The sequence below is a fragment of the Hippopotamus amphibius genome, chromosome 16, assembly GCF_030028045.1.
Source record: "Hippopotamus amphibius kiboko isolate mHipAmp2 chromosome 16, mHipAmp2.hap2, whole genome shotgun sequence".
Classification (NCBI taxonomy): domain Eukaryota; kingdom Metazoa; phylum Chordata; class Mammalia; order Artiodactyla; family Hippopotamidae; genus Hippopotamus; species Hippopotamus amphibius.
Genome location: NC_080201.1, coordinates 54,093,146 through 54,117,998, shown reverse-complemented (window position 1 = coordinate 54,117,998; position 24,853 = coordinate 54,093,146). Strand labels below are relative to the sequence as shown.

Genomic DNA, 24,853 nt, shown 5'->3' with positions numbered 1-24,853 from the left:
TCAGGCAGTAGAAACTGGTGGGAGAAGCGAGCTCAGTGTGCTGCCAAGCACGTGCTGTTTGCCAGGTGCCCGCCTGGGTGTTTGACCTGCATGACCTGGCTGTTCATGGAGTCAGAGGATGTAGGGACTGTTATCACCACTAACCAATGGCGCTGCCGAGACTTGAACCCATTGTGGGTGCTCGTAGCCACTTTGCCATGCTGCCTTGTGTTCCTGTGTTGGCTTTCTGCTTTTGGCCACATTCCTCGCTTCTGAGTGTAGAGGTGTTTGGGGACAAGGCTTCCCTGATTGTGTTAAACATATTATTGTCTCTCTCTTGCCCAGTGAACTGTCAGTGAAAAAGTTTGGGTTCACAGAAGCTTTTGAGAAGTAGAGAGAAGGTGAGAATTGTCTTCCCAGGAAAAATACACAGACCCACAAGATTTTCGGAGTGAATTGAGGAGTTTAAATATCTCCTAGGTCCCTAACATAGTAAGAATAATGAGTGCTGACATTGATTCAACCTTACACTGCCCAGGAATTCCCTGGTGGTCCAGTGTTTGGCACACTGTGTTCCAAGGGCCCGGGTTCCATCCCTGATCAGGCAACTAACACCCCACAAGCTGCACGGTGTGGCAGGAAAAAAAAAGATTCCCATTGCTAGTCACCATTCTAAACACCTCACATGAGTTAATTCATTGAATCTTCAAGAAAACCCCATGACCTCTGGTCTCTTATTATCCCCTTTTGCAGTGAAGAATTAGGCCTAGAGTGGTTATGCAACTTGCCTGGAGCCAATGTTTTAAACTGAAAAAGATACAGGTTGCTGACCTGTTGGTGTTAGCACCTGGATTCTAATCTCCATCTCTCCCTCATCAGTCTGTGAGCTCAGGCAAATACTTTCATTTTTCTGAACCTGTTTTCTCATCTACCCTTTGGGAATCATGTGATCCGATCGCAGGGTTTTTGTGAGAATCCCGTGACACGATGTTTACCAAAGTGCCTGTCAGCAGGCAGGTGTTTGTGGAGAGGGAGGGATTCATGTGTCTGAGTGGGCGATGGTTTTGCTGGGCTCTTTTGCGATCAGGAACAGCCTGTTTGGTCTGCACCCCCCTTGCAGTGGGAGCAAGAAGAGACAGGATATGGGGAGGGAGGGATTCAGATGAGCCAGATGAGGCACAGGACCGTTTGGCCTGGCAGAGCCAGGGGGATATTGCAGCTGTCACCAAAATGGGAAGCCCCGAGAAGGGGCAGCTTGAGAAGGTGATACATTGGTTGGAATGTCCAGGTTTGCTGTGACTTTGGGACATCCAAGGGATCGCGTCCAGGGGACAGCAAGGGATAGGACATGGATCCGGAGACAGCTCTGTAGGAGTTGTCAGCACAGGGACCGGCCCTGGAGACTTGGGAGTGGATGGGTTCCTTTGTTCATTCATAGAAGCACCTTCTGTAGGCCCCGCACTGTTTAGGTCCTAGGGCGTCGTGCAGTGCACAGCACAACAGACACATATGTCAGCTGCTGGAGCTTTCATGTCAGGGAGGAAAGACTGAGAAATCAATACATGAAATGTGCGTCAGGTGTTGAGTACTGGGGAGGAGATTACATAGTGTAGAGGATGGAGGAATACCTCCAGTGGCAGAGGAGGCACTGGCAAGAGGTTTTTAGCTCAATAAGGAGGAGTGAGGGAAGGCCTCCTTGAGAAGCTGACATTCAAGCAGAGTGAGCTCTACAAATATGTGGGCAAGAAACAGACTCCAAGACAGGCTTGGAGCCTGGTGGGCTGGTGCCGGGCTGGTGCTGTTACCAAGTCCAAGCTTGCTGTGCTTGCTGCACAACAGGCCAGTAAATTGGAGATGAGGTGTTGAGGGAAGGAATATGACTTTATTCGGAAAGCCGGGTGACCAAGAAATTAGGCACTAAAGTCTCAAGAGTAACTGTCTTATCTGGGTTTGATGCCAGTATCATTTATAGAACAGAGAGGGGGCAGAGATGAGGAAGTAAAGGAAAAGGCCATAAGATTTGCAGATGTGGCCTGGAATGGCCAGGCTCGGGAAGGGGACGTGTTAATTTCTTCTTTCTTGCAACCTTCCGCAGGTGGACAGGGTGAGGATGTTTCCCTGAATCGAGGTGTTTGGGTTTAATATTCAGGCAGAGGGGCAGGGTTCTCCTAGGCAGGTTATTATATATAGACAGTATCCTTTTAGTGACCCAAAGCAACAGGAAGCAAAGCTTAAAGTAAAAGAAACAGATCCAACATGTAGTCAGATATATCTCTTCCATATTCCAGTGCCTGGCTGGTGCCTAGAGGGCTGGAAGGCCAGCAAGCCCTGTGTGTAGGTGGAACGGAGTTGATGGGGAGAGAGAGAGGGGCCGCTGGGGTGGGAGAGAGGGCCCCCAACTCACGTGAGGCCTGAAAACCATGGTAAGGATTTAAGCATTTCCTCTGCATGCGATGGGCGGCATGGAAGGCCTCTGAGCAGAGGAGGAACAGAAGTTGACTTTGGTTTTCACAGCATCTTCTGTGAGGTTTGCAGGTTCAGAAGAAACTGCAGGGGGAACGTGCAGGAGCAGGCAGCAGTGCAGCAGCAGTTGTTAATTTATGTCGCGCTGGAGACCCTTTAGAACATCTCGTGACACTTGTCAGTTGCCAGTAGCCGGGCTGACTCCAAACTCCCCGAATGCTAATTTTGGTTCTTTTGAAGCGAATAAGGGGACCCTTCAGGACACCAAGACATGTAGACTGCTCTGTGGGTTTTCCTGCTACTCAGTATTTTGTCCCTCAAATAATATGTCGCCACATCTGTGTGTCGCCATGTGGGGCTCAGCCCTCTGCTCTTCACAGCCCCACATGCCTCTTTTGTTTTTGGCGCCAAAAGAGGCTCCGTGGGCAACCCGTCACCTGCTCCCAGGAGGACAGTTCCAGCCTCTTTGCTCAGGGCCCCTGGGCCGGACAGGGCAGGCTGGGCTGCAGCCCAGGTGTACCTCCCGTCGCCCCCGAGGTGCCTTCTTTAAAAGGAATGTTCAGTAGCAAGGTGGACACATTCCGTTTCTGCTTTTTGGGGGTTTGCTCATCACTCGATTTACCGTCGTGGTGTCTTTCAATTTTTTACCTACTTTGACATGACGTGTGTGTTGTGTACAGCAAAGCACACAGTGCAGGGCAGCCCGCGTACTCTGTACCCAGATGGAGGAACAGCAGCCGTGTCCCTCCCCACCCCCCGTGTCCCCTGTGCTCCTTCCTGTCACTGCCCCCCACAGGGGTATCGGTGGCTCTGATTTTTAGCACCTTCAGTTAGCTCTGCCTGCTTTTGAATTGTATGGAAATGGAATCACACAGTGTGTAGCACCTTCTCCTCTGGCTGCCCTGTTCTTTCCCCGCATTGTTTGCTAGATTCTTGTCTTTAGTTTCACCCTCCTTGCTGGATGTGGCTATAGAGGGCTCCTTCTCATTTCTGCACAGTGTTGCATTGTTGGAGACCACCAGTGTGGTTTCATTAACTTTAGTTTTCAAATGGGTGTGGTATGCATATGGTGCATAACTCAGAAGGCACACAGGGAGCGTGTACCCTGAGGAGGACATCCTCGTGGCCACCTGCTTGCATCCCCTCCTGCCCCTCCCCTGATTTCTGCTTCCCAGGGCTTCCGTCCTGTGGCCACCACTGTGGGCAGTTTCTCATCTGCCTGCCTGGGTCACTCTGTCCCCACCTCCCCCGCCCCTTTAAAAGGTACATAGAATGTACAGCATCCTCCATTGCTTTTTTCCAAGAAACTGCATCTTGGAGATCCATTGTCACGGCAGCAAGTTCTACTTTCTTCTTTGTAGTGGTGCATGACATTGCCTTTCGTGGATGTGGAAGAGGTTTTTTGTTTTTTGTTTTAATTTTTATTTCTCTTTTTAATAAATTTGTTTATTTAATTTCTTGGCTGCATTGGGTCTTGGTTAATGCACATGGGCTTTCTCTAGCTGCTGAGAGGGGCTGCTACTTTTCACTGTGGTGCGCAGGCTGCTCATTGTAGTGGCTTCTCTTGTTGCAGAGCATGGGCTCTAGGTGTGGGGGCTTCAGTAGTTGCAGCACACAGGCTCAATGGTTGTGGCTCATGGGCTAAGTTGCTCCGTGGCATGTGGGATCTTCCTGGTGCAGGGCTTGAACCCGTGCTCCCTGCATTGACAGGCGGATTCTTTTTTTCTTTTAATTGCTTTACACTCTTGTTCGAGTTTTTGAGGTACACCACGGTCAATCATCTGCATTTATACACATATCCCCGTATCCCCTCCCTCCCTCGACTCCCCGCCAGCCCCCCCGGTAGGCGGATTCTAAACCACTGCGCCACCTAGGAAGTCCTTGTTTTGTTTTTTAATTTTTATTTTATATTGAAGTAGTTGATTACCAATGTTGTGTTAGTTTCAGGTGCACATCCAAGTGATTCAGTTATACAAATACATGTACCTATTCTTCATATTCTTTTCCCAATAGGTTATTACAGAATGCTGAGCGGAGTTGCCTGTGCTATGCATTAGGTCCTCGTGGGTCATCTGTTTTAAATATAGCAGTGGGTACACATCAATCCCATATTCCTAATATAGTCCTCCCCCCGGTAACCAGAAGTTCATTCACTAAGTCTGTGAGTCTCCTTCTGTGTTGTGTATAAGTTCATTTGTATCACGTTTTTTTAGATTGGGCATGTAAGCAATATCATATGATATGTGATTTGGAAGAGTTTTTTTTAATAAGCTGTCTCAGGGACTTTGCAAACCTCCCCTGTCTCATTTTTTCTGCTGGTGAATTCTGTCTTCCTGGGAAAGGTGCACACAGACCTGGGCCACAGATGAGTCATCTTGTGCTTAAGCCTTTCTCCCAACAGCTGATACTTACTGAACACTCTCTTCTTTTGACTTGAGATGGAATCATGTAACATAAAGTTCATTAGTGGAACCATTTAAAGTGTACACCTCAGGGGTTTTTAGTATACTGACAGTGTTCTGCATTCATTACTGCTGTGTAATCCGGAACACGTACATCGCTCTAAAAAGAAACCAAAAACCGTGACACGCTCACTCCCTATTCCTCTCTCTCCTCGTTGCCCTGGCAACCACTTTTGTACTTCTTTTTAAAATAGGGAGTTCAGTTGATTATTTTTTAAATTTTTGTTTCTTTTATTTTTAACGCAACTGAATTTACTGAATTTTTAAAAAATGAATTTATTTATTTCTTGGCTGCATTGGGTCTCGTTGCTGCACCTAGGCTTTCCCTAGTTATGGTGAGCAGGGGCTACTCTTCACTGCGGTGCACGTGCTTCTCATTGCGGTGTCTTCTCTTGTTGCAGAGCATGGGCTCTAGGCGCGAAAACTTCAGTAGTTGTGGCTTGAGGGCTCCCTAGTTGTGGCTCATGGGCTTAGTTGCTCCATGGCATGTGGGACCTTCGCGGACCACGGATCGAACCCGTGTCCCCTGCATTGGCAGGCAGATTCTTAAGCCCTGCGCCACCAGAGAAGTCCCTAATGTACTGAATTAATCTGCATTTAACACTGCTGGTGTACATGTAAATCAACATGATATTGACCTTTTTAATCTGTAAATCTTCAAGATTAAAAATATATCATTAGTTTAGTTTAAGCTTTTTTTCCGAATTCCTTAACATTGATGTGTAGTTGATTTACAGTGTCGTATTAGTTTCAGACTTTTTTTCAGATTCTCTTCCCTTACAGGTTATTACAAATATGCAGTATAGTTCCCTCAGCAATACAGCAGGTCCTTGTTGGTTATCTACTGTATATACACTAGTGTGTGTTTGTACCGCTGATGTACTTTTTGTCACTGTGGATTTGTCTGTCCTGGACATTTCATGTAAATAAGATCATACAATATGTGGCCTTTTGTGTCTGGCTCCTTTCACTCACCATCATGTTTTCACATTTCTTCCATGTGGTAGCTTGGATCAGTGCTTCATTTTTTTTACAGCTAAATACTGTTCCATCGTAGGGAATGTCATTCATTATGTATCCATTCATAAAGCAATGGACATTTGGGTTGTTTCCATGTTTTCATCAGTCATTTTTTACTTATCAAAAAGAAGAAAGACAGGGGAGTATATGCATGTGTTTAAAGTAGAAGTGGTCATGTATGACATCAGAACCATTCATTAAAATATAAATATACACATCCTGCTAAATGGAGGGCCCCCTGCTTTATGATGTGGGAGAGGCAGAGATGTTGAGCTTCTGGGGTTTGTTTGTTTGCTTGTTCTGGCCGTGCCCTGAGGCAGGCGGAGGCTTAGTTCCCCACCCAGGGATCCAGCCTGTGCCCCCTGCTGTGGAAGCTCGGCGTCCTAAGCCCTGGACCGCCAGGGAAGTCCTGAGATGTTGAGTTTTTACCTCAAGGATTGACACTGGGGAGTTGGGAAGCAGTGTTGGCTTGTCGTCAGGCACTTGAGTCTGAGTTTCCGTTCCAGTCGCTCGCTGTGTGTGACACGGGAGTGTTTTATTTACCTGTCTGAGCCTCAGTTTCCCCATCTGTGAAGCTGGGAGAGTTACAGACCCTTCCTTCCAAGGTGGTTGTGAGGATTCCGGGGGGCCTGGCCCAGGGAGAGCTTAGCTAAGTGTGTAGACCGAATAATGGCCCCCGAATAGATATGCACGTCCCCATCCCAGAACCTGTGAGTGTGTCCTTTACTGGGCGAAAGGGACTTTGTGGATATGATGAGCTGAGGGTCTTGAGATGCTGAGACTGGCCTGGGTGATTTGGGGCTGCGGGGTGTGTGCAGTGGAATCACAAGGGTCCTTGTGAGGGAAGGAGGGAGGCAGGAGATCCAGAGTCCGAGGAGATGTGACGCCGGAAGCAGAGGTGGGAGCGATGGCACGGCTGGCTCTGAAGATGGAGGAAGGGGCCCCAGGCGAGGAGTGCAGGGGCTCTAGAAGCTGGTCACCAGACAAGGAAAGGATTCTCACGCAGAACCTGTCGAAGGAATGCAGCCCAGCCCTGCTGACACCTGGATTTTAGCCCAGCCAGCCTGCCTGGGCGCCAGCTGTGTGACCTCGGGGAAGTGACACAGCCGCTTCCTGCCTCCAATTGCTCTCGTGTGCATTGGAGATAAGAATAGCTTCTGTCTCACAGAGCTGTTGGGGTGAGAGAAAGTGCAGGTATTACGGGTCTGCCACGTAGTGAGCACGTAGATGACCCCATGTGACTGTGGGTTGCCGTGCTTAGTGTTGTGTGTCATCCTGACTCCCTTGGGAAGGAGGGTGATTATGAGAACTTTCCCTTTCACACCTGAGGAAACTGCCGCTCGGAGCGGTTGTCCGTCACCCGGGGCTGCACAGCTTGGAAGAGGGAGGGCTGGATTTGAAATCAGGCCGGCCTCCCCACAAAGCAGGCTGTTTCCTCCCCTCTCGGGATGTTCCTGCCTGTGGGAGTGTGCAGGCAGTGTCCGGGCCACCTCCCAGCTGGGAGGTGACAGGACACATCAGACCATGAGATGCTGCTGGCAGCGTAGGGTGGCAGACTGGGTACCTGTGGGGGTGGTAATAACGTGTCCTCCTAGGGGCCAAATGAAAGAGCCGCAAAGTGGAAGCAGGAGGCTTGCGTCCGTCTGTTATTTCTGCCTAGAATGCTTTTCTCCCAGATCTTCCCATGAGTGGCTCCTAGTTGTCACTCAGGTCTCAGCTCCCCTGTCCCCTGAGAGAGGCCTTCCCTGACCACTGTAACCAGCGTAGCTCACACCCCCACCCGGCTTATTCATCGCAGCTTGTTACTGTTCCTTGTAGCAGTGATTACCATAGAAAGTTACCTTATTTATGTATTTACCTAATTATTGGTTATTATCCCCGTATCTGTCCTGTTCTCTGCTGCACCCCCAGCACCTAGAATAGTGCTTGACTCATGGAAGGTGCTTAGTCAGTATTTCGTTGGTTCATCAGTGGCAGAGCTCGGGCTGGCATTAGGGCGTCGGCCTGTTGCCACAAGACAGGGAGGAGGTGTGAGATGGGGGAGAAACAAGCACCTCGTGGGAGAGAAAGGCCCTGTCCGAGGTCAGCGGACCTGGGGAGCAAGGTCGCCTTTGCCACGGTGACTCTGGTGACTTGGGCCAGTGCCTTCTTTTCCCACCTGTGCAACAAAAGGGCTGGACAAGAACCATAAACACTTGCGAGATGCTATTTGCTGTGAGAGCCAAACACAGGGGAGTCTGAGGGGCAGGGAGTTGAGGGGCGGTTCCTCCATGTGTACCTTGAACTCCCACTGCTGGCCCAATCTTTGCCATCACAGTTTAAATGGGCAAGATGGGGAACAGCATTGGGCTCTATACCAAACGGCTCCAAGCATTGTCCTCAAAGCTCTTTTGGCCTCAGGAGAGTGTCCCTCACCCATATGTGTAATAGCCGGCTCGACGCTGTCTCCCCCTGAAGTGCAGGTCTGTTCTCTCCATCAAGCCCGCCAACCACGTGCAGGAGCAGGAGATGCGCAGAGCAGCGCTGTCCAGTAGAAACAGAATAGAGCCACAAGGGTGGTTTCCAATTTTCTAGCATCCACATGATAAAAGGCAAAGGAAACAGGTGAAACTAATTCTAATTCGATGTCTTCTTTCTATATATCCGAAATATTATCATTTCAACATGTAATCCTTATAGGAAAGTACTAATGAGATATTTCACGTGCTTTTTCGTGCTAAGTCTCTGAAATGTGGTTTACATTTCTCACAACATTTCTCAATGCACATGATACATTTCCTTTTCCATTTTTTTAAAGTATTTATTTATTGGCTGCGTTGGGTGTTTGTTGCTGCACACGGGCTTTCTCTAGGCTGCTACTCTTCATTGTGGTGCGCAGGCTCCTCATTGTGGTGGCTTCTCTTGTTGCCGAGCATGGGCTCTAAGTTCTCAAGCTTCACTTCTTGTGGCACACAGGCTCATTAGTTGTGGTGCACGGGCTTAGTTGCTCAACGGCATGTGGAATCTTCCTGGAACAGGGATCGAACCTGTGTCCCCCATATTGGCAGGCAGATTTTTAACCATTGTGCCACCTAGGAAGTCCCTAGATGATACATGCTCATGAAACACTTGACCTCTATTTAGAGTTCAGAAAACTCATATTTGAAGAAGTCGATTCATATATCCAAGTCATCCCAATTATATTGAATAATTTTCCATTAAGTGAGATGAGTACCAATTTGTAAATTACTTAGAAGTCATTAAAATTTAAACTACACTTTCCCAGTCGCACCATCTGCATGTGCTGAGTAGCCACGGCTAGAACACTTCCCGTTATCACAGGGCATTGTGTTCTCATTTCGGTGGGGACAGACAGCCCTTTGACTGACCGTGGGGGTGACCTTGGATAAGTCACTCAGCAAATGGCACCTAGCTCACAGGGTTTTGGTGAGAATTCAGTGTGTGCACGTGTGTACACGCATTCTGTCTCTGCACAGCAACGACCTTTCAGCCCCTCTTGGAAGCTGGCACACCGGGAGCTCAGAGGTCCATCTCACCCCCGTGCCTTTGCTCAGAGTGCCCTCCTGTCTTTCTGCCACTTTGCCGCCATCTCTGACTTTGTCCTGTCTGACATCTCTGCTCTGCGCTTCTCTGTTGCAAATTCCCTCTGCCCTCATGCCAGTGGGAATCATGCCTGAGATCAGATCTGAGAAAGCAAGACCCACCTTTGTTTTCATGTGTCTCTGTCGCTCCTGGAGTGTGCTGATTGTGCCTGTGTAGTTGTGTATCGGTGCTCTTGGGTGTCACGACTATCTTTTAGCGTGGATGCCTTTTTTTTTTTGTAGGTAAGAAGTTTATTTAGAGATTTATTTAGAGAGAAACACACTCCGCAGACAGTGTGGGCCATCTCAGAAGGTGAGAAAGGCACTAGGGTATGGGGGTTTTCAGTCCTTTTAAGGGTGGGTAATTTGATAGGCTAATGAGTGGGCGGAGTGTTCCAGAATGGGGCTACCGCCCACTTTTGGATCCTCTGGTCAGCCTTGGACTAGTCATGGCGCTTGGAAGTTGACGTGTCCGCCATTTTGGACCCATTTGGGTGTGATCCATGTATGTTGTGTCCTCGGGCTATGTCATTCTTTCTGGGTGCCCTGTCCCCTTCCCTCCTGTTTCATCCCCCCCTCAGAGATTTTACTGCCATATTCGTATGAGAAGCAGAAGGGCATTGGTCCATCTTCTGTAGCTGCTTCAAGGTTGAGTAGGGGCGTTGACCCTGCCTGTCAGACAGTAAAAATCTCTGGATGCCGGATCTAGGGCCCCCAGGGGCAGGACAGCTCCTTGTTTTAAGTTGCTATGGGCTGGAATCCTCGAATAGCCATCATCGTGGTGTGGAGCTGTTGTAAGTGCTCCATAGCTTTTCTATGAACCTCCTTGATGATGAAGGACTTTTTGTAACAGGTGGCCAGAGTACAAAATATCTATAAATGACCGAAGACTTAAAAGGCATGGCTAAACATCGGATTACAGTGTAATTGATAAAGAAACTTGGTTACAAGAATCAGAATCACAAATGATCACATTTAACATAAATATTTCTACTTAAATACTTCTCTCTAAGCTACCTCCGGGGCCCTGGTCACTGCTATTCGCGCTGCCCTTAGATCTTATGCACATGCTATTCCCCAGTGGGGTTTAAGAATGGGTCGTGTCGGCAAATTGAATGCAGACTGACAGGGTACATATAAACAATGCAAAAGGTATTTCTCTACTGAGGGAGAGAGTCCTCTCGGTGCCTCTGAGTTTAGGGGGTACTGCTTTTTGCAGGGATATTCCTGCCCAGGTCTTAACTTAATAGCCACCGGCGGGATGTCTTTGGCCAAGCCTAGACTCTCAATATTCCACACTCCAGGGTCACTAAGGCTTCTGTGTCAGCTTCAGATTCAATCTGTTCCTTTCCGCTTTCTGTTAGAACCATAGGGGGGTTCCGTTGCCCCTTGAGAAACAGAGTGCCCCTACCTTGGTTAATAAATCCCTTCCTTTTAAAGGGATGTGCGAGTCAGGCACAAACAGAAGGGAATGTGCAGATGGCTGGCCGTTGACCTTGCACACAAGGGGCTCCAGGAACGTGTGCCCTTGGGTCTTCCCTGACAACCCCGTTATGTATTTGTTATGATCGCTAAGGTTTCCAGCCCTTTGGGTTCAGACCGAGAAGACTGCACCAGTATCTATAAGAAATGCTGTCCTGTGGCCTGCCACGTCAGTGACCACCCGAGGCCCGACATTCGTTGTATAGATGGTATCCTTAGGTAGAGGCACTTTTGGCCTTGGGCCCCTACAGTCTTCTGATTGCAACACCATCAGTGGCTGAGGGGCCCCCATCGCTCTCTGGTGTGTGGGGCATTCCCTCTTCCAGTGCCCGGGCTGTTTGCAAAGGGCACATCGATTGCACTCGTTCCTCCAGTGCCCCTCTTGTCCACACAGGGCACACTGGCCTTGTGTGGGTACCCATGGGCCTTGTGGTCTGGCAGGGCCAGATTGGCCTGGCAAAGCCAGTCTTCCCGTTGGTGGTCTCTGAGCGGACAAAGCCAGTACAATCATGTGGGCCTTTTGCATATTTCTCTGGGTGCGTTCAGCCTTTTCAGCCATATCTCTATTATTGAAAACCGAATAAGGCAACTGGAGACAATCGCTCATTGGAGGCTGAGGACCCGCAGTTGCTTTCTGAATGTTGGGCCTGATGTCTGGGGCCGGCTGGGCTATGAAGGGCTTAGCCAAAAGGGCCTGTCCCTTGGGGGAGGAGGGATCCACGTTTGCATACTTCCTGGAAGCCTCCACTCGTCTCCTTTGGAAGAGTGCAGGCTTTTCATCCTGTGCCTGCTGGACCTCTCTCTCCTTTTCATAATGAACAGGTTTTACTGTTTCTTCATACCCTCTGTTAAGCAGTTCATCATATGGTCCCATCTAGAGATCAATAGAATTCACTCAGTAGTTCCACTGTGGGTTTGCTTTAGGGACAGTGTCATTCCCCGCCCGGTACAATGCATGGCCCTGTGGGGCTCTGGCCGCCAGTATTATAGGCTGCTTTTCCTCAGGGGTGCAGCAGTGGGATAGGAAGGCCTGTCAGTCAGATCAAAAGAACGTACTAGTCGGGTAAACCCCTTTGCAATACGTTTAAGAGTCTCAGAAAAACTTCCCAACCTGTCCTCTGCCTACTTAGATCAGACACTGAGAAAGGTACATGGACTCTTGTTGTTCCTTGACTTCTATGAGAAACTTCTCTCAGAGGCAAAACGGCAGGGGCAGTTGGTTGGTAACATATCCTGCTGCAAGTGCTCCGTGGGCTAAGGATGGGCCCTTTGGGTACCTCAGGGTATGGAGAAGAGGTTCCTGAATATGGATGGGGCCTGTTTTCCTCCCTAGCGGTATCTTCCCCTGAGGTAATAGCCTTGGCTGGAGGAGGGGCTCCTGCTTGTGGGGTGGTCCTTGTCTCAGCCAGATCTGCTGCTGGTACGGTGACCCCCGCCCCTCCCCGGGGAAGTGGCTCCTCCCAGTGGTCGTGGTGGAGCAGCGGCCCCTCCTTGTGGAGGCTTTGACCTTCGAATGGCCCAGTAGGGTAGATGGGTGAAAATGTCTTCTGTGTCTATATTAGAATTTTCCCTCCGAGCTACACACGCCTTAAATTCCTTTTGGGTCTCATTGTCTAAATACAGGGCCATGAACATGTGAACATATGGAAGCTCACTCCGTTTAAATTTCCTGCTACCATATAACTCTAACTGCAGTATAGTATCAGAGCTCCGGGACCTGTCTAGTGGGCACTTTTCTTGGCTTCCTAACTCACAATGTGGCCAAAGCTGATGACTTAGCCTAATGAGTGTTTTTCTCTTTACTCCCCGTTGTCTGGATCGTTCCCAGCCCTGGAGGATGTGGCCCAGAGGGGTGCTGGTTGGGACGGATGCCCCCGGACCCATTGCAGACCCACACCTGAGATGATTCCTCCAACCTCCGTGCTAGCCACAGTGCCCCTCGTAAGTCACAGTCCAGCGTGCAGTGTGGTCCACATTTGCACGTCACGATTGTAGATGCTGTCCCTTGCAAGGCCGTCTCCCAAGCTGATGTTAGTGCCCAAAAGTCATGGCAGAGAAACCGCACAGAAGACGTCCCCAGCGGGGTTGATGTGGAGCGGGAGGTGGTCGAGCTATAAGCTGGGAATAAAGGGCAGCACCTCTGAGAGTCAGAGGGAGGGGAGTGAAAGCAATGAAAGGTGCCCCTTGGAGAAGAAAGAAAGAAAGAGAGCAGGAATGAGCAAGAGTGCAGGAATGTCGGAGAAAAAAACGCAGAGTCAAGTAACAGTTTTGTCCTGGCCCTGCTCCTGGATGTGTATAAGCATAGAGGGTTGACCCGCTGTTCAAAAGTGAGCAGACATCAGCAGAGTGTCCTCCCCAGTATACCTCGCTCACGGCATCCCACGAGCCTTTTAGGACCAAGACCTAACTCAATATTTTCTTACCTTATCACTGTCCACTTCGTGGTCACCAGCTGAAACCATGCACCTCACTTTGGGACTTGAGCTCATGTGCCAGGACTGAAACCCAGCCAATACCCAGATTGGGACTTGAACCCATGAGACCGGGACTCAAACCTGGCCAAAACCCGTGATCTTCCAACAGAGATCACACACCTGGTGTTCGGGCTTAATGAAGCTCAGGTTCTTTTTTGTTTTTTTTAACTTTTTATTTTTTTATTTTTTACAATAAACTGCATATATTTAGAGTGTACAATTTGGTATCCCAATCTCCCAATTCATTCCCCCCCCAGCCCTCCCCGCTTTCCCCACTTGGTGTCCATATGTTTGTTCTCTACATCTGTGTCTCTATTTCTGCCTTGCAAACCAGTTGATCTGTACCTTTTCTCTATAGTCCACGTATATGTGTTAATATACAATATTTGTTTTTCTCTTTCTGACTCACTTCACTCTGTACGACAGTCTCTAGGTCCATCCCTGTCTCTAGAAATGTCCCAGTTTCAGTGCTTTCTACAGCTGAGTAATATTCCATTGTATGTATGTACCACATCTTCTTTATCCATTCATCTGTTGATGGACATTTAGGTTGCTTCCATGTCCTGGCTATTGTCGACAGTGCTGCAGTGAACATTGGAGTGCATGTGTCTTTTTGAATGATGGTGTTCTGTGGGTATATGCCCAGTAGTGGGATTGATGGGTCATATGGTAATTCTATTTTTAGTTTTGCACGGAACCTCCATACTGTTTTCCATAGCGGCTGTATCAATTTACATTCCCACCAGCAATGTAAGAGCGTTCCTTTTTCTCTACACCCTCTCCAGCATTTACTGTTTGTCGATTTTCTGATGATGCCCATTCTGACTGGTGTGAGGTGATACCTCATTGTCATTTTGATTTGCATTTCTCTAATGATTAGTGATGTTGAGCAGCTTTTCCTGTGCCTCTTGGCCATCTGTATGTCTTCTTTGGAGCAATGCCTATTTAGGTCTTCTGCCCATTTTTGGATTGCGTTGTTCGTTTTTGTGATATTGAGCTGGATAAACTGTTTATATATTTTGGAGATTAGTCCTTTGTCTGTTGATTCATTTGGGAATTTTTTTTCCCATTCTGAGGGCTGTCTTTTTGTCTTGCTTATAGTTTCCTTTGCTGTGCAGAAGCTTTGAAGTGTCATTAGGTGCCACTTATTTATTTTTGTTTTTATTTCCATTATTCTAGGGGGTGGATCAGAAAAGATCTTGCTGTTATTTATGTCGAAGAGTGTTCTTCCTATGTTTTCCTCCAGGAGTTTTATAGTGTCTGGCCTTACATTTAGGTCTTTAATCCATTTGGAGTTTATTTTTGTGGATGGTGTTAGGAATTCTAATTTCGTTCTTTTGCATGTAGCTGTCCAGTTTTCCCAGCACCACTTACTGAAGAGGCTACCTTTTCTCCATTGTATGTCCTTGCCTCCTTTGTCATAGATTAGTTGACCGTAGTTTATCTCTGGGCTTTCTATCCTGTTCCATTGATCTATATTTCTGTTGTTGTGCCAGGACCATACTGTCTTGATCACTGTAGCCTTGCAGTATAGCTTGAAGTCGGGAAGCCTGATTCCACCAACTCTGTCTTTCCTTCTCAAGATTGCTTTGGCTTTTCGGGGTCTTTTGTGTTTCCATACAAATCGTAAAATGTCTTGTTCTAGTTCTGTGAAAAATGCCATTGGTCATTTGATCGGGATTGCATTGAATCTGTAAATTGCGTTCAGTAGAAGCTCAGGTTCTTATGTCTCACTACAGAAAGAATTCAGTGAGAGACAAAGTGATAGGTAAGAAGTGTATTTAGGGATTTATTATAGAGAGAAACACACTCCACAGATAGAGTGTGGGCCATCTCAGAAGGTGAGAAAGGCCTAGGGGTGGTTGCCTTTTAAATCATGACTTTGAAAGGGATTGAATGTTAGGCTCTGTGGAGGCAGCACGTTGCTCCTGAGGCATCTGTCTCTGGCAGCATCCAAGCAGAAATGACTGAGACTCCCTTGTGGACGGATCACTGGCTGCCATCAGGGTGTGTTCCTGTGCACCTGCAGGCTGGAAGGCCCTTGAGGGCAGACATTCAAGGAAATGGATGGTGAATGTTGGCGTTGCCATCGCCAGAGGCAGAGGAGGTGCAAACGCCTCCTCAACTTAGCTGAGTTTCCTACTTGTCTGGATAATGACAGAGAGACTTGTGTCCACTGAGGTGGGGAACCATGGAGACAGGTGAAACAAGGGTGGGTTGGCTCGCGGTGCTGTTTGGAGCAGTGAATAAAAAAGTAGAAATTCCATTGTGTGTGTGTGTTCCTTGGGGGTTCACAGAGGGAAAGAAGGTGCTTTGGATGTTGACTGGAGCTGGAAGCGTCGGCTCCCAGGTCTGAGGGAGGAGGGGTCGAAGGGTAGGGTCTCCTGGGTCCCCAGAGAGGAGAGACCGTGGGGGTCTGTGCAGGATAGAATGCCTTGGGCTGGATTGCAAAGACTTCATCTGAGTTTTTCCACCCTGGAGGGTGGGGTGGCCTAGTAACTATCTAGCCCTGGGGCTGTGATGAGACACATCTCGGCCCTGGAACCAGCGTGGCCCATTCATGCCCCCCCGTCTGTTCAGCGTCTGTGCAGGCCTGCCCTTGGATTGTCGCTTCTCATTCTGACTCAAGAGGTGGACGGAGGACCTCTGGCTACTGGGACAGCTGCAAACATGATGGGGAGAGGCTTGACACGTGCCAATGTGTTAGGACTTCCTCTCTTGCTGCCCTGGGGACCCTGCCCCTGCCACCACCACCACACCAAGAAGTGCAGGCTGGGGAATTCCTGGCTGGTGCTGTGGTTAAGACTCAGCGCTGCCACTGCCAGGCCCAGGGTTCAACCCCTGGTTGGGGAACTAAGATCCCTCAAGCCCCAAAGTGCGGCAAAAAGAAGGAAAAAAAAAGAAAGAAAGAAAACAAGAAAATCAAGAAGTCCAGGCTAACTTCCTGGGTGATCAGAGACATATGGCCCCGTCAGCCCTGACACCCAACCTTCTGAAAGAGAACCGACTAGCTGACCAGCAGCTGAATTCCGCAGAGACCAACAAAACCATCACCCAGCTGAACTCAGACCAAATTGCCAACCCATAGAATGCGTTAAATACAAGGCAATTATTTTAAGCAAGTGAGGCTTGGAAGGGCTTGGTATGTGGCAAAGGGTAACTGATACAGGCTTGTCCGCTCTCTCTGTGATGTGGTCTCTTTCTCTCCCTCAATGTGACTCAGTGATTGAAATCTTCAGCTAGGACACTTTTTAGCTGCATGACTGCCAATGTGACATTCCGTCTCTGTGCCTCAGATTTTTCTGAAAACAGGGATGAGAATAATAGCGCCTATCCCATGGAGGAATCGTGAAGCCAAAATGAAAAACAGCCCCTAAGAGGTCATGGTGGCCATTCGTGCTGGGTGTGAAATGTGTCTGGCGGGCTGGGGTATTTGTGGGGCAATCGGGGACCCAAAGGCAGTACCTCCTCCCCTCCCCGTGGGGTTTCGTAGGGCCATGTGACCAGCTCCAGCTGGTGAGTTGTGTGAAGTCCCTTCTGGGTGGCAGCATTTCATCACCCATGTGAAACGGCCCTGGGCTCTCTGCTGTGCACAGAGACCAGCACTGTTCAACTTGGCGACTGCTCCACGATTCTGACGAGCAGAATGGAAGGTGAAGGATAAATCAGCCTTTCCTCAGTGGGTACTTCTGTAGCAACTACCACTCCTGTTCCTCCCGATGCAGGGGGTGTAGACGTGCCTGGTCCACTGATGTTGGCTTTGACCATATCATCTACCTTACTCTGCAGGACATGAGCGCCCGCGACCTCGGCAGGGGCCCTTGGTGCACCTGGTTTCTGTGCCCCTGTGATGAGCCATGAGAAGGACATTAGCCAGGGAGCCACGGATCCCAGAAGAGTGTGGAACCCCATGGAGGACGGGAACCCCCCTCCCACACTGGAGCCAAACCCACCAAAGCACAGCCAGAAGCAGAGCCGCCCCGGCCACCTGCAGACCCTTGGAAAGGAGGATGATCATTGTTCCAAGTCTCAGTTTGGGGATGGTTTGTTATACGAGCATTCCTACAGCATGAATTGTCTACGACAACTCCGTTCCTTTTAACCACGGAGATTAGGGACTTGATGGCTACTGTAGCGTAATCGAGTCTGTCCTGATTGATGCCAGGGTCGAGCACCTTGCCAACTCATGGCCACTCAGGAAGTGGCAGCTATTAGGATGATAACTATTTGGCCAGACACATTGACCCAGGACCAAGGCTGTCTTTAAGGTGCTAGGCACTGCGCTCAGTGCTGTTTTCGTGTTTTTTCCTTTGACGCCTCAGACAGTCCTCTGCAGTTACAGCTGTTAACATCCACACTTTACAAACATGGAAACCGAGGCAAAAAGAGGGAGAGATGAACCAGGAGAGGTGAGCATGGACTCTGGAGTCTGACCCTCCCTAGCTCTTTGCCCCAAGGCAAGTGACACCACAATCCGTGCCTCAGTTATTTTCCTCTGTAAAATGGGGAGAATACTTTGGATTTCACGGACTTGTTGTGATTATGAAATCAGGTACCGCATGGAAAACACTTAGCAGGGGGACCCGACAGGGCGTAATCCCTTAACAACAGGTAGAGTCTTCCCTCTCTCGCATCCAAAGAGGGGGTTCCCAAGGGTTGAGAGCCCTCCTTTTGCGTCCCCCTCCCCGAAATGCATCACATCACAAGGACTCAGGCTTGCTCTGTTCACTTGTTTAATATATTGGCAGATGGGAAGCTGTAGCTGAGAAGAAATGGAGACCAAACGTCACATAAGCCTCAGTTCTTTACTTCGCCTTGCCAGAAGGCTGGGTGTCTGGAGGACAGTTAGCCCGGGTGATGGTGTAGATACGAGAGGCTGAGGGCACCAGGGTCCCAGGCTTGGTGTGGCAGGCATTCTCTGTAGCACAGCCCTGAGTAGCAAATATGATACCTGTGGGGGGAGAGGGATGGCAGGGTCCAGTCAGCACCTCAAGCCCTCCCTCCTCATGACCCAGGGGTCATCCCCCTGCCACCTCCTCACGCAGTTCTCTGGAGCCACTCTCTTCCCTAGAAGCTGGAAGTATGAGCCTCCAGTTCTGGGAGCCTCCCTGTCCCCTCCTCCAGAAATCCAGGTGCCGCTCACCCGTCTGCACTTTGCCAGTGAATGCAGCACAGCGGCTTTCCTTGCCAACACAGGGCACTTGCTGAGTCGAAGAGCATGTTTCCTTGAAGTGGGCGATGCAGGTAGGGCACTGCAGGCCATTCTCTGTCCGATTGTTCTGGGGAGCTGGGGAGGAGGGTGGAGTGTAAGGTATAAGGGAGGATAACCCCTTCCCAACCTCACAACGACCCAGAGGACAGCAGCAGCTAATGGACACTGCGTTTCAGAAGTGAGGAACCTGGGGCCCAGAGCAAGGAAGATGCTTGAGCAGTGTTACCACCCGGGTGAGTGGCGGGAGCTTACAGCAGGCTCTCGGGCCAGGCAGGAAGGGACTCTGGATGTGGGGCTGAGCGGGCACTCACCGGGCACGGGATCGCGGTTGCAGGCGTCGCCCTGGCAGCAGCGTGTGTTGGACACCGCGTAGTTCTCAGGGTCCATGGTGATGGAGAGGAATTCCGAGCTGCAGGCGCTGGACTTCATGCACCCCTTGTAGGTGTTCACCGACCGGTGTCCCTCTGCAGGATGGCACGATGCGGGGAGGGCTCAGGGCCCCTGGCCTGGACCCCAGCTCCTGGGTCTCTGCCAACCTTCCAGCTGCCCCAGCCCGCTGCTGTCTAGGGAGGTCTCTTCCAGCCCCTCAGATTCAGACCCCCTTATCTGCCTGGAGCATGGTCTGGACGGTTTATTAGGTCTGTCCCAGCCACAGCCTTCCTCCTCCCCACCGTATGGTGGTCTCTTCCAGCCCTAGGGTTTCCCCTCTTCACCCCACAGAAGGGTGTGTGTTCCCAGCTTCCTCCCACTGCTGCGGGGTCCCATCTCCCTCCTGTGTAAGCCCGGGTGGTCTCTTCAAGGCTTTCACGACCTTCCTCCACCCGCCAACCCTTGCTAGGTGAGTGGGACTGCGTGCAATCTTCTATCCCAACTTCCTCACACACCCCCTCCAGTCGGGGTGGTTCCTTCCTGCACGCAACCAGGGCCTCACCTCCTGTCACATCCTTCATTCATCCGCTGCTCTGCGCCCACCATCTTCCTTTACCTAAGCGTCTCTGGGTCTATTTCAGCCTTGAATGAACCCCCTGCCAGCAGTGGTTTCTTCCTTTGCCCCCCTTCTCCCCCATCCTCCCTCAGGTCTGCGACCGTCCCTTCCATTGTAAGTCCTGCCGCTCCTTCCTCATGTACTCATGTGTCTCCCCAGTGGCCCATCTCCATTTCTCTGCGATGATTTGCTCCATATCTTCCCTGTCCTTTCTGTCCATTTCTATCTCTTCCTCTACCCAAATATCACTTCTCTACCTCCTGTCAGCTGTGGTCTCTTCCAGCCCACATCCCTGAGGGATCCCTCCCTCCCCAAATGGTCAACCTGATCCCATTCCTTGCAGCCCACTCCACTCTCTTCCTTCTCCTCTACACCCGCCTCCCCCAGCCCCTGGCATATTAGATTTCCCCCTCTGGCTATTTCTCTCTGGTCCCCCCCCCACCCCAACCCTGTGTGTTCCTTTCCCAATCCCCTCCTGTCTAAGAAAGTCTCTGTATCTGCCCCTCCCTGCCCCCCATTGCCTCTTTGGAATCTCATTTTCAGAAATCCAGGAGAACAGTTGTTTCTGTCGTTCCCTCGGATTCTCTTCCTTGCGTTCACCTCGAGACGTCCCTCTTTCCTGCCCCCTCACCACTTGAAGGTTCCTCCCAACCTAGGGTGGTATCTGGTATCCTGAAGGCACACCGCCCTCCCCAGAATCTGACAACATTCCCGGCCCTCTTACTTCTGCTGGTCTCAGCCACGGTGACCACGCAGGAGTCCTGGTCAGGGTCGCACGTCTGCACATTTCCACTGCACGTGAGTCCGGAGCCTGTACACACCTCACAGCTTAGTGGGTATCCTGCAGTGCAGAGAGCGGGGCTCTAGTCAAGGGTGCTGTGGTCTGCAGACCAAGACTTCCAAGCCCAGAGCGGGATGGGCAGTGATGGGGTGTGGGGTGGGGGTATGTGTCTGGGGGAGGAGGGACGGGTGTCCCCCTGAGCGTTCTTGGCTGGAGCATTGACTGCAGTCACGGGAACTGTGCGAAGCTCCTCCAGTAGGGATACTGTGCCTTCAGGGTTGGGAAGCCACTCCACCAGGGAGCAACTTTACCTAATTACAAGGCTAGGGACTTTGGACACTAGGGTCCTCTGAGAAAGCCTGGGGACAGGGAGGGAGCCTGGTGAAGGTTTCCATGGACTTCTGTGAAGCTTCAGGTCCAGCTGGTTCTCGGAACTGGAACCCTCTTCCTTGTAGGTCCCAGGCGTAGGTCTCACAGACAGCAGGAGCCCAGGCAGGGGGACCTGAGGCTGGGATCTGCATCCCAGGTCAAGAAGGGAGAGCAAGGACCAGGAGGGCAAGGTCATGGACTCCTTGGTCCTGAGACAGGAGGCAACTGGGTCCTGGGGAAAGTGGGTCTGGCTTGAGCTCCTGCATCAAAGGATGGAGGACACCGGGGATCCGAACTCTCTAGAGTCCTGGGAGAAAGGGAATCTCCCCTGCCCCTCAGTTGTTTTTTAAAAGATTTCCCTTTCTAATCATACCCTCCTCTAATTTCCCACAATTCAGTTTTTGTTTTGTTTTGTTTTGGCCACGCTGCTTGGCATGCAGGATGTTAGTTCCCCCACCAAGGATTGAAGGCATACCCCTGGTATTGGAAGCACAGAATCTTGAACACTGGCCCAGATGTCTTATTTTAAGACCCTTCCTTGGGGACAGGGGATACAGAGCCCATTAAACCCCTCCTTTATCCGGGATTCACACACACAAGATTTTGAGCTTTGTATTCTTCCCTTGCGGCCCCAGGCCTTCTCTCCTTTAGCCTCTGCCTTCCCCATGAATCTGAATCCCCAGGACACCTCCTCTTTCCCCATCCTCCCTGCAGAATCTTGCTGAATGCTCTGAGGGTCCCAGGAGCCGAGGCCCCTCGTTCCTTACCTAGACCCAGGAGGGTGCAGAGCAGCGCAGAGGCCAGCAGGAAGGTCTGGGGTTTCATGCAAGTCCTCATGATGGATGAGCGAGTGAGTCTGCAGTCCCAGGTCCCCAGCTCTTCTTATAGGAAGCTGAGGAGGGGCGGGTCTGGCCCCACCTTACCCTTAGGGTGAGAAAGAAGTGATGTCAGATCTGGGGCAGGTGTCTGCAGCTGTGGGTTGGGGAGGCAGAACCAGAATCTGAAAGGGACATGGGCCTCTTGTGCCCAGCCCCCTCTTCCATGGGGACTTGAAGAGTCTGGGCCTCCAGCCCTCTCTTCCATCAGGAGCCAGAAGGTGACTTGCCCATTTTCTCACATTCCCACCACTTCCTACCCCCCTGCCCCGTTCTATTTTCTGGCCTGAAGCCCAAGATCAGAATCAGGTCTTTAGGTTTTCTGTAGGGTAGAGCACCTGCTGGGACTGAGATACGCTTCCCACTCTTCCCGAGGAGGTGCCCAGCATGGGTGGGGCCCTAGCTGGTAGGGCGCAGCGTGGCCAGGCTTGTTCTGTAGGAGCATGCTTGGCTCCTACTCCCTTTTGTGTGTGTGGGCTGTCTCCAGCTCCAACCCCACCCCAAGAGGCACTTCTGGTTTCTCAGGGACTGAACAGGGGGATGCTTGTAATAGGGCAGCGATGGGCATGGCACGAGACAGGTGCCCACAGGTCACATTGGAAACCTGAGGCGTGGTTGGAAGCACTGAAACCTGGGTATGTGTGTCTGGTTTCCGCACATGCATTGTGGGTTTTGTTGTTTTTTTAAGATTTATTTTTGCTGTGGATCACTTTTTTTAAAGTCTTTATTGACTTTGTTACAATATTGGTTTTGTTTTTTATGTTTTGGTATTTTGGCCCTGAGGCATGTGGGATCTTAGCTTCATGACCAGGGATGAAACCCGCAGCCCCTGCTCTGGAAGGCAAAGTCCTAAACCAGTGGACGTCCAGGGAAGTCGCCATTTTGTTTTATTCATTTCTTTACCCACTCTCTCCGCCTTAGGCATAACCATGAGAGATCAGACATTGTGTGTGTGTGTGTGTGTGTGTGTGTGTGTGTGTGTGTGTGTGTGGCGGGGGCGTTGGGGGTGGGGGGGCATGGGGACGGTAGCCAGTAAGCAGTGCAGGAGAGCCTGTTGCGATAGGCTCCAGGCTCCCTACAAATATGCACTCAGGTTTGCTGGCCTCTTGCTTTCCAGGCTTCAGCTGGGGAGTGAGGGTGGCGAATTTCTTCTGGGGACCAATCCTGGAAGCGCCCCTTTTGCTTTGCGCCCAGAAAGCCTAGTGGGCAAGTCACCGGGAGGAGGGGCTCGAGAGTGGTTTGGCCGGAAGGAGGCGGGAAAGCTCGTTGCTAGGCAACGCAGCGCTGCTGGCCTTTTGCCAGAGAGATGCCCTGGGCTTGCGCAGTGTTTAGGAGACCTGTGGCGCGCTGCAGTTTGAAAGGCCCAAGCCTCGTGCATTTGCGCGCTGTTGCCCGCGTGGGGCAACACCCCTGTGTGCGCCTTGAACTCAGACTCCCCTATCTTCTTGGTCTTGCGACGTCCATGACGATGACATGCCGAAGATCCGCCTCCGCCATGTGGCGTCCTGCAGGAGCCAGGACTCGGTGAGGGACTGGCGTGGGGGGGGGGGGTGGGGGTGGGGGGGGGTTGCGAGACGTAACGGAAGTCGTGAGGGCCGCTGCGAGAACTTTTGGAGTCTGAAAGGTGTTGAGCAATAATCAGTATCGCGGCTGCAAAGAAACTAGAGCTTTATTTGGAGCCTTAGGACCTGCAATTCGATACACAGATGCCAGTCAAACTGAGTGTTGGGGGAGAGAGTCAGGGCTTATGAGGACAGAGGTCACCAGGTGTTTAAAGTTGCCTAGAGGGATTGTAATTGACTGTGATACACGTAAAATATTTGGCTTTCAAGAAGAGGCTGTCGTGAGTTACTTTCCGGAAAGGCCCCGATACGTATCTGGAGTTTCTGGGGGATGTTGTGGATGCCTGTGTTAATGCAAAGATCAGATTCCATCCGGGCTGAGACCTGCATGGTGACCATTGCTCAGTGGCCTCCCAGCTCCACTGTAGAGGGCCCTGTGAGCAATACCTACTTCCTTTTGCTTTTCCTTTCATAAAAGGGACTTTGTGGAATTCTAAGGAGGGTGATGGGAGAATTACTCAGAGGCCATAAGGGAATTCTGGAGGCATGTGTTAGAGGACCTTCCGGAGAGAACAGAAGGGAGGATAGGAGAGCTTCCTTGGAGGGACTGGAGGTGAATTTCCAGGGGAAAATGCTGTAGGGGAGTGTGTGGGGGGATGAATCGGAAAACTGACATCTGGGGGATCTCAGAGGGCTGGGGGAACTCAAAGGAATAATGTGAGAGCTGGGGACGTAGCTCTCATCTCTGGCCTCTAACGTTGCTTTTCCTACTCTTTTCTCCAGACCTACTGTGCAGAAAACCTTCTCAAGGCAGACACGTACCGAAAATGGCGAGCAGGCAAGGCGGGCGAGAAGACCATCTCTGTGGTGCTCCAGGTGCTTCTCCCCCCTCCCTCCCATCTCCTTCATAGGAGTCTGGAGACCCAGGGTGCAGCCTGTGCTCTGCAGTTAAGTGGCAGTGAGTTGAGGCTCTTTCCCTTTGGGCGTCAGCTTCCTCAGCTGGAAATGAGCAGTGTGCCCCTGTGGCCCTTAGCCGAGGTGAAAGGTGATCCCGGGACTGGGCCGGGGAAGGATGGGAATGTGGCCCAACTTGGTTGCTGCTACTTTGAGGACCTCAGTTTCCTGCGCTGGAACAGAGTGCATCATTGCCACGTATCCTGTCTTCTAAAGTCACTGGGCTCTGGGCTGGGAGGTGTCTCAGGTCATCTACGCCAATCCAGCTCATTTTCTTTAGTTTTCCTTTTTAAACTCTTTATTTATTTGGCTGGGCCAGGTCTGAGTTGTGGTATGTGGTCTCTTAGTTGCCGCATACGGGCTCTAGTTTCGTGACCAGGGATCGAAGCCTGGCCCCCTGCATTGGGAGCGTGGAGTCTTAACCACTGGAGCACCAGGGAAGTCCCCAGTTCACCTCATTTGCAAGGTGGGGAACCTGGGGCAAAGGGAAACGCAAAGTGATGTGGCCAGTCTATGTTTCTACGTGTGGAGTGCTGAGTGCTTTGGTACATGCTCTGTGGAGTTGGAGGGTGGCAAAGGGGAGAGGGTATTTTCACCCAAGATGGTTACAGAATTCCAAACAGGCCGTTCCTGTCAGGCAGAAGAAACTGGTGG

General features: G+C 50.7%; 1 protein-coding gene across 1 annotated transcript; it reads right to left on the bottom strand.

The window, feature by feature from the left end:
• Positions 1-18,266: 18,266 nt before the first annotated feature.
• Positions 18,267-21,645, bottom strand: LOC130837965 (phospholipase A2 inhibitor and Ly6/PLAUR domain-containing protein-like). Its single transcript, XM_057710689.1, has 5 exons — positions 21,576-21,645; positions 20,383-20,499; positions 18,985-19,137; positions 18,605-18,748; positions 18,267-18,412 (listed from the first exon to the last, which is right to left on the bottom strand). The coding sequence occupies exons 1-5, from the start codon at positions 21,643-21,645 to the stop codon at positions 18,267-18,269; spliced, it is 630 nt and encodes a 209-aa protein (XP_057566672.1).
• Positions 21,646-24,853: the final 3,208 nt, after the last annotated feature.

Coding starts and splice junctions, on each gene's coding strand:
- LOC130837965 (XM_057710689.1), bottom strand. CDS start 21,645: ATGAGGACTTGCATGAAACCCCAGACCTTCCTGCTGGCCTCTGCGCTG. Junction 20,500..21,575: donor CTGCACCCTCCTGGGTCTAG/GTAAGGAACGAG, acceptor TCTGCACTGCAG/GATACCCACTAAGCTGTGAG. Junction 18,413..18,604: donor CACTGGCAAAGTGCAGACGG/GTGAGCGGCACC, acceptor CTCCCCCCACAG/GTATCATATTTGCTACTCAG.